General features: G+C 33.8%; 1 protein-coding gene across 1 annotated transcript; it reads right to left on the bottom strand.

Moving 5' to 3' along the window:
• Positions 1 to 3,343: 3,343 nt before the first annotated feature.
• Positions 3,344 to 3,796, bottom strand: LOC115695247 (uncharacterized). The gene has a single exon (XM_030622327.1). The coding sequence runs from the start codon at positions 3,794 to 3,796 to the stop codon at positions 3,344 to 3,346; it is 453 nt and encodes a 150-aa protein (XP_030478187.1).
• Between the last annotated feature and the right edge of the window lie 5,423 nt (positions 3,797 to 9,219).

Raw genomic sequence — 9,219 nt, forward strand, 5'->3', positions numbered from 1 at the left:
TCAAGGTAGTTAATATATTCCCTCAATTTGCTATAGGAAATAAATATATATCACAGAATTCAATTATATTATTTATTCAAATAATTAAATATGATTTAATAAATGATTTTAATTTAAAAAATTAACTAAATAAATCGTTTATTGGTTTTAATTTAAATATACCATATTAACTAAAAACTAATTTTCAACAGCTTACCAAGTTGACAGGGCTCACATTTACCAACACTTTCTCTTCCCAGTTTGGGTAGACCACGAACAACGCCTGCATTGGACAACTTTTTCAAATTTTTATATTAATATTTTCATGTTTTGCATGCCATAAATCAGTGGTGTTATAAATAGCAGAATGACAAGTGAAAACATGAGTCAGGGTATAAAAATTATCATGTGAAATAGCAGAATGAAAACCTTCTAAAATACATTGACTAACCCTCGAAATTATCCGAAAACTAAATCAAAAAATACCTAAACCAAACACAGTAAATGAAGATGCATTCGAAAGCAAAAATAAGATTACAAACTCTGGAAAAAGGAATAGCAAAAATAAAAAAGTAAACAACTTACTATTTTGGCAAAAGTTTCTGGGTATTGAAGAACTTGTCGAGTGAGAATTTGATGACTGGAGTAATGAGTTCTAAGATTCCCTGAGATTGAAGACGAAGTCTGATGAAACACGCAGAAAATAAGTCAAGGATAATGAGGGTATGCAAGGTGATGGAAAAACGGAGATGGTTTTTTCAAAATAGTTTGAAGGTTTGAAAGGCAGAAATGGAAAATAAATGTCTTCTCATGAGTTTCATACTTTAAGAGTGGTCACCATTAGATGAGAAGAGATAAGATCTAACGGGTAGGAACATAAAAGAATTAGAAAAGATGGACATTTAATGCTAATGATGTACCTCGAAATCATGAACCGCCAAAGCACAAAGCATGTAATTTTTCAAATTGGGATTAAGAAAAAAATACCCTTGTAATCATTTAAAAAGCTCTTTTTAATTAAAAAAGAACTTTTGAAGGGCAATTGTTATACCCGAAGTTTAGCTACACTTCAGAAAGTGACACGTATCTTGCAGTGGAATATGAACCACCTGATATAATAAAGTTATATCATTAAATGTAAGATAAAATAACTCATTAACAAAGGTTTAATAGAAAATATTCATAACTCGATGAGTATAAAGTCTTAAGTGAGATAAGGATAAAAGGTTATTAAAACTGGTATTGACAAAACACGCGCCTGCCTCAGAGTACATAGTCAAAGAAGATATTCATCTATTCAAAGTAGAATAAATACAATCACATAGGGCAACCTCGGGTATAGCGAGATAGTCATCTCACTATTTTAACTAATGAAACTTAACGAGGCAAACCATCTGCTAACACTTAGCAATTTCTTCAAATCAAGATGAACAATGAAGATAACTTGGGTTAAGCGAGATACAATTGTCCAAATCAGCATTAACCATTAAAAAAGATAAGAACAAAAAGCAGTTATGCAGCTATCAAATATTATCCTACATACCATTAAATGATACGTGGGGATTGTCCATGTTTCATGAACATTTACATTTTAAATTGATCCCAAATAAATAACTGCAACCTATATTCTTATAAATATGGGCAAATTCAACAAAAAAAGGAGCGGAGAATTTGAGAGAAAAAAGATTATCAATTATATACTGTATCTTGTATTCAGAAAATATCATAATAAGGTAGACTCGTGGACTATGCAGATTTAACTGCAAAACCACATAAAAATATCTGGAGTTATTTAATCGTTTATTATTATTTCTATGATATATTTATTACGTAAAAGCTCATTATGTTTAGTTAACAAAAATTTACGTTAACAACTTTCATCATCAAGCACATAATAATGTTTACTATCAAAAGAGATAATATACCCTTGATCACAAATCTGACTAATGCTTAGTAAATTTTCCCATAGTCCCTCAACAAGAACCATATTTTTTTAACCTTGGTAACCCTTCACAATTGAGAGTTCCCATACCAATGAAATTCTTTGCTAAACCATTGCAAAATGTGACCTCACCACATTGCATTAGTTTGATATTCACCAAAAAATTCTTGTCACTTGTCATATATCTAGAACAACCACTATCAAAATATCACATTGGAGAAGCAACACTTTTATCAAAAAATCTAGCAAGATATTTTCCTTTGTGTAGGAGCATTATGTTTCTTTTGAAAATTTTTCAAAATACTAAAATATTTTGATTTGAACATATTTTGCATGGTGAAATATTTAGGTCAAATATGCCCCTTAATGCCACAAAAGTGACAAATTGGAATGACCCATCTTACCTGAGAACTTACCCTTTTCGATTTTACCAGAGCTTTTGCTTCTGCAGATGACACATTTGCAGCAGCGAACCTTGTATTTGCAGCAACAGGAAAATTCGGTGGAACACTGGATGTCATGAATTTTATTTTTCCAAAACTTTCACTACCATTAGAACCTAGGCCAGCAGAGCCTTTTTAACCTGTATTCTAAACTTTCTCAAAAATAGAAGATCCATGGTTAAGCATTTAAACATTTTTCTTGAGATTTTCAAGTTCGTTCTTTCCCAAATTAATTTCTTCATTTATTAAACAAACTACAGTCTCATATTAATTATCAATTCAATAGATACAATTTAATGAGACAATTTTTAATTTATTTTAGATATTGATCTATTTTCAGAAGTAACCTGTATCCACTTTTCACACATAACCTTGTAAGACTCAGCCAAGGATTCTTCACAGAATTGAGATTCATCTGAGTAAGAATCTTCTTTTTCAATTGTATTATTCAATCATACCAATCTTTCTTTTACATGTGAATCGTAAACAATCCTAGAAGAAATTGAAGTTAGTACAACATTATTAGAATTATCTTCCACTGTTAGTTTTATCATCACTCCATGTGAATTAGAAACTTTTCTTATTCCTTTTTAGAGTATTTGCACATTCAGTCTGAATATGACAAAAACCTTCACATTTCTTGCACTAAATTCCCTTTTTATTAGTCACAGAAGGTTTTTAAAAAGTATTTCCTTTTGAAAATTTCGATGAAATCTTTTTATTACCCATCTTTTTTATATATTTCTGAAAGTTCCTAGTTAATAAAGTAATTTCATCATCACATTCATCATCAGATTTTTCTTTTTAGCAACTTTTAAAGCAATACTTTTACCTCTATCAGTTGTGGATTTGTGTTTGTCTTTCTACTTTATTTGATGATTTAATTCAAAAGTACGCAAGGAACCCATTAACTCTTCCACCTTCATCTTGCCAAAATCTTTTGCTTCTTTCATAGCCAAGAGTTTAGTGTCAAACCTTTTTAGAAGAACTCTAACAATTTTTCTGAAAGCACACATTCATCAAGCTTTTCACCAAGAGAAAAATATTCATTAGCTATATTAGACAATCTTTCATAAAACTCAGACAAAGTTTCATTTTCAGACATTTTAAGATCATGAAATTTGGTTTGAAACATAATAAAACTAGAACGCCTAACATCAGAAGTTTCTTCAAATTGAGTTTGAAGGGTTTGCAAAGCATCCTTAGCAGATTCACAAGATGATATAAGCTTAATAAAACATTCAACTACTCCATCAAATATAGCATGTAAAGCTTTATTATTGTAAGCAGATAACTTATCGTCTTTAATAGGCCATTTAAGTACAGGTTTTAACTTTGAATTACCTTTGAAATCTACCATAACAGGAGGAGACCATCCTGAAAGAATTATTCTCCATGCTTTCTCATCTTCAGACTTGATAAAAGTACTCATTCTAACTGTAATGACCGCATTTTAGATTATGGATTAGTAAAGGCAATTAGCGTTAATTATTGATATTTTTATAATTATGCATGAATTTATTAGATTGTGGGTCCCATTAATAGAAGTGGGCACTAGAGTTATAATTTATAATTTGTATTATATAAGATTTTTGTAATTTTTGCTCGGCGACGATGGAAAATACGATGGATGGCTGTTTGCGTCAAATGGGTAAGTCTAGAAGTTTTTTCTTAGTGGGATAAATATTTGAGATAAATAGAATATCAGGTTTATGCAGGGTTGTGGTTTTGGACCATCCTACCCCTAGGCTTAAAATAACTTAAATTTAATGAACAAGAGAATTTTGGTCATTTTATTATTGAGTTTTGGTGGCCATTTTGTGGATTGATACCTAGCCATTTAGTGATATCCTGAAGTAAGTGAATTGTTGGGCATAATTCGTTTAGAGTTAATTAAGAAAAATCAAGAAAATGAAGAGAAAAGTTATCTCTCTCTTTGTTCAGCTCCCACAAGACTGGAAGGAACCAGCAACCTTCTCTTTTAATTTGAGGATCATCAAGAATCAAGGGTGATTCAAGTTGAGGTATACCTTAGAAACTCTTATTTTGTGAATTCCTTAAGTTTTAGTTGTGTAGTTTTGAGTTGAAGTGGTTGTTATGGTTAAATTTATTTATAGTTTGATTTCTAAGTTTTATTTGAGTTGGATTTAAGTTCTAGCTGCTGGTTTTGTTGACTTTTGTGGAGAATGATTAAGTTTGAGTTCGAAAACTCAAACTTGAGTCATTAATGGCATATTTGTGCTCTTTGTGTATTTTTGGATTTTATTGCTTGGATTATGTTGTTTAAGGTCATTATAGGTGTTCTGGAAGGTTTTGTAAGGTTTGGGCATGTTTTGAGCGAGATTCAAATTGTTTGGGAAAAGCTATTGCAAACAGGTTACCCGATTCGACAGGTCCTGTAAAACTGGTTAACCGAAAAAGGGTCAGGTTTCCCGAATTAATCGATTCGAAAATTCGTGTTTGTTTCAGAGCCTTGGTTGAGTGATTCCTTGATACTTAGGGTATTTTTGTATTAGTTATCAATAGAAAAACCTTTAGTTGGAGGTTTTAGTTTCCTGGATTAGGGTTTTGGCATATCGTTTACCCGTTTATGTTATGTGATTAGGGCATCCATCCAACACAAGGTTTTCCGTTTAGGCCAGCCAACTCACTTAAATTTGGAAACAAGGTAAGAATAGTGTAGAACATATTATAAATGTGAATGTATGTATGTGTGATATGTATGCATGCATTGTGATTCGTACACTACTAACACTAGTACGGTAGCGGTACAGAGTGCATTGGTATAGTGTACAATGTTTAAAGAGTACATTACGGTGTTACCAATACAAGTACGGAAAGGTACAGGGTGTGTATGGTACAACACTTAATGGTACACAGGGTATGAGATAAACGTTACCAATACTCGTACAGTAATGGTACATAGTGTATGTGGTACAATGGCTGTACCTTAGTAAAGAATGTTCTTACTCATTTGTTAAGCCTTATAAATAGGTGTATGGGCGCCTAGATACAAGTCGATATTATATTATTTGTTATATGTTTTTCTTACTGAGTTTGTAGACTCACAGTTGCTACTTCCATGTGTAGGTAAAGGAAAGGAAAAAGTTGAATAGGAGTGAACTCCGAGCTAGGATGGTGTTTATACACGTCGAGGCGACGCAACCTGGAGTGTTCGGTCTCGTGACATCTGGGGTTGTATTTTGTAGTCGCTGTGCGACCAGATTTTAATATATTTTGAGAATGTAAATTTTAAATACGGGATCCCGATTTTTGTAAATAATTATTTAAAAGGTTATAAAGTTTAGTAATTTAATCAAATGTTTTGATTAGGCACAATTTTTAAGGAAAACCCTTTAATTAGCAAAGGTGGCACATCAATTAGAAAATCACTGTACCGCGTCCAAGTTTTACGGCGTTACACTAACCTTCCAATAAGGATAATTATAATCATTGAAAAGCAGTGGACGAGAAATGAAACTCCCTTCTGCAAAAAATGACATATTGTACAGAAAATACAAGAAAACGTTAAAGGATCACACTAAGACTTTAGTGTCCCCCTTTGATACCAAATGATTTTGCTTTTCAAATTCTAATATAACTATTAAATTCCAGTAATTAAAAACACAACTATTACGATCTGCAGTAACAAAATGGAAACTTCATGCTACATAACACAGGTTTGCAGTAGCAGAACAGAAATAAACAATGCAGAATATAAAAACTTGACATAAGAGAATTATACCCAGTATCAATATTCTTTCAAACACTCCTAGTCCAGGGGATCATGCCTAGAGAATGAAATCAATTAGTAAAGTCTCATATAACTACAAATACAATTGACTTAAACAATTTTAGATTTCCTCTAAAGTTTTGCTGCAATCCTTTGTAATTTACTTTGCAAATTTGATTTATGAACACCACGAAATAGTGAAATCCCTTCTTATTTTGTTGTGTTGAGTGTTTTTCATCCCAAAGTAAGACTTGATAAGTCTTCTCCTGAAGACCTTTCTCTTGTTCAATGGAGTTCTCCAACCTATTCTAAGAACATTATGAGAACAATAAACAAAGACCAAAACCTACTAGAACACTCAAGCTTTTCCCAAAATAAACTCTCTCTTCACAAAGATGAAAATATGAAAAATGAAGTTGGAAGAGATGAAAAACGTTTGGCTGCTCTCTAAGTTCATTTTTAGAATATAAAAACCCTGCAGATAGCCATAAACACATTTCAAAGTTTTACAAGACTATCATAGAAAAGTCCCTATTTTGCAGCATTAAATTCAGATTCTGCTGCAGCAAATCAAGAGCAGAAAGAAAACTTTCCAAAATAGACCAAGATCACGAATTGGTCTTTAATACCTACCAAATAAAGTTTATTTGATTTGCTATAATAATGGAAAAAATGAATTCAACAATTAGAAAAAGAAAAGTCAAGTTTCCCAAAATTAGGCAACTTTACATAAGAGAATTCCTTCTCTTGTAAGAGAAATTTTCTAAACAAATTAAGTCAGCTGAGAATAAAACTTTCCTTACAAGAAAAGATCAAATAGAGCCATGAAATCAACACCATAGAATCACTTTATTTTCACAATAAAAACACACATTAATCTAAAAATATTTGACAACTAATTTTCCAAAAAGAACTTTACAATATATATTTATTAACGATACATATTTTCTTTTATTTACAAAGCTTCATTTATTGTTAACGAAATTTTGGGTTAACAGCTTCAGACATAGATTCTTCTTGACTTCTTAACTCAAAATACTGAAGGATGCTGATGTAGAAATAACTTGGCGGGATCCAAATACTTATTCTGGAGTCCCCGAAGTCAACCTGGCATAGGGCTAGGCACCCTTTCTCAAGTTGACTGCTATGAATTGAGTAGCTTAACTCCATGAATTTTTTTATTCTTTCCACATGTCAAAAATTAATTTCTACGTCATCAAGGCTACTTTTCATGTAAACACATTCTCATTACCACATATAGACATGATGGTCGATGCAGCAACCTGACACAAACTTCTCAATTTGAATTGTTAAAATAAAAAGAAAAAAGGGAATGAATGAAGGCAATGCTTCTCAAAAAAGAAAAAGAAAAAAATTAAGGTAGTGCACAAATAAATTACTACAAAATCGTGCATTGAATAAAATACATAGGTAAGCTATCTCCTTTTTTGCACTATGACGTGGCGACACACACTGGTGACATGTGGCTGCTATTTCCTATATCTGGCTGAAGAAACATTTCGAGCAGAGCTCAGTATACATCTGCACGAATAGAGTTTGCATGACTGAACAGGGCAAGGGTAGATGATTCGAGCAATGCATCAAGACTTAGCATTTTTAAGACTTATATCGTAAAGCTCAAGCACACGTACAATCCCTACAATCTAGCGATCGTATCAAAGGGATATGGCAAGATGTGCGAATCCCTCAATCTATGTATTCTAAATATGCAATGTATGTTCTTACCAACTATAGATATTGTAAGCAAAAGGGAAACCTTCCCTCACGTATTTAGCCCTATAAATAGTGATCCATTCTCACTGTAATAGGGGTCGAAAGAATTACTTAAATAGATCTAAGAGAAAACACTCCGAGATTTCATTGTGAGAGCTTCAAGAGAGGAAACACTGTATTCTTTGTTCTTGAGTTAATACAATCTAATGGGAGTAGGCTATTACCGAACAAAGGGGGTCGAACCTCTTTAAATCTTGTGTTCTTTACTGTTTACTAATTCTTACCTTATCTTGATTACATTTTTTATCGCTTATTAATTGACTCCTTGTTGTTGGCTAAAAGCGATGTTAACATTTTCGTGCTTTCATTGAGAGCAATAATCCAAGTCTGCTCTTTGCATTAAGTTTTATCAGACACACAAAATGATAGTGCAAACTCACAGAGGCGTGGTTGATTAGGTTGCTCCACTGTTGGTAGATCCTACACTGTAGACTCCTACAAATACAAGGGTCCCACCAGTTACCAATCCTGAGCAACCAAGCACGCAACCAGCTGCTGTGGGTCAAGGTGTGACATCTCCTCTTGTTGGGATCACACCCGATGTACAAGAGACTGGAAACACCAGTTCGACAACCGATTAAGGTACTCCCAGTACAGGAATCCCATTCTCAACCAATGCTCAGACGACCATAGGAGATGATACTGAGATCCTGAACCTCCGCAATGATCTTACACTCATGCAGGGTCATAATAATACCTTGCATCATGATCAGGTTGAGCTTTGTGCTATAATAAACCTTGCGTTCGAAGGGCAGAGGTGTCAGTTTGTTGAATGGAGAGATAGGGAGATGGAAATGTTGAAGGCTCAACAGGAACCCATCGATGACCGAACAAGACAGGCTACCGTACTGGTACAGAAAGCCTATCAAGTTTCTTACAAGCAACTAGCCGCAACATCCAGCATCGCGCTGGGCGACACGGAAGAAATTCCAGTTGAGCATACCACCCAAACTCTTAAAGGTCAGCCGCCAATCCGCGGTCACATGTTCCACCTATGGGCCAAGTGGTAGGCGGCCAGACCTTGTTTAGCAATTCATCAGGTGGAGTTACACCTAATAACTCTGTCGAAACTAGCGGTTCTCGCCAATAGACTGCCCAAACCAACCAATCACTGAGACAGCCTGGTGTTTCAGTATTCAACAAACTAGGAACAGCTCATGATCTCAGGGATGATTTGAATAGAAGGAGGAGTCTGGACGAACAATATGTTCAACTGGCCACTCAACCCGATATTCACATCTAGGACCCAACTCTAAGAGATCCTAATGGGACACAGGTCGGCCAATAGGCTGAGCAAGTTCATCCATCTGTGCAAGCACAATTGGATG

The sequence above is a fragment of the Cannabis sativa genome, chromosome 6 (genome assembly GCF_029168945.1).
Source record: "Cannabis sativa cultivar Pink pepper isolate KNU-18-1 chromosome 6, ASM2916894v1, whole genome shotgun sequence".
NCBI lineage: Eukaryota > Viridiplantae > Streptophyta > Magnoliopsida > Rosales > Cannabaceae > Cannabis > Cannabis sativa.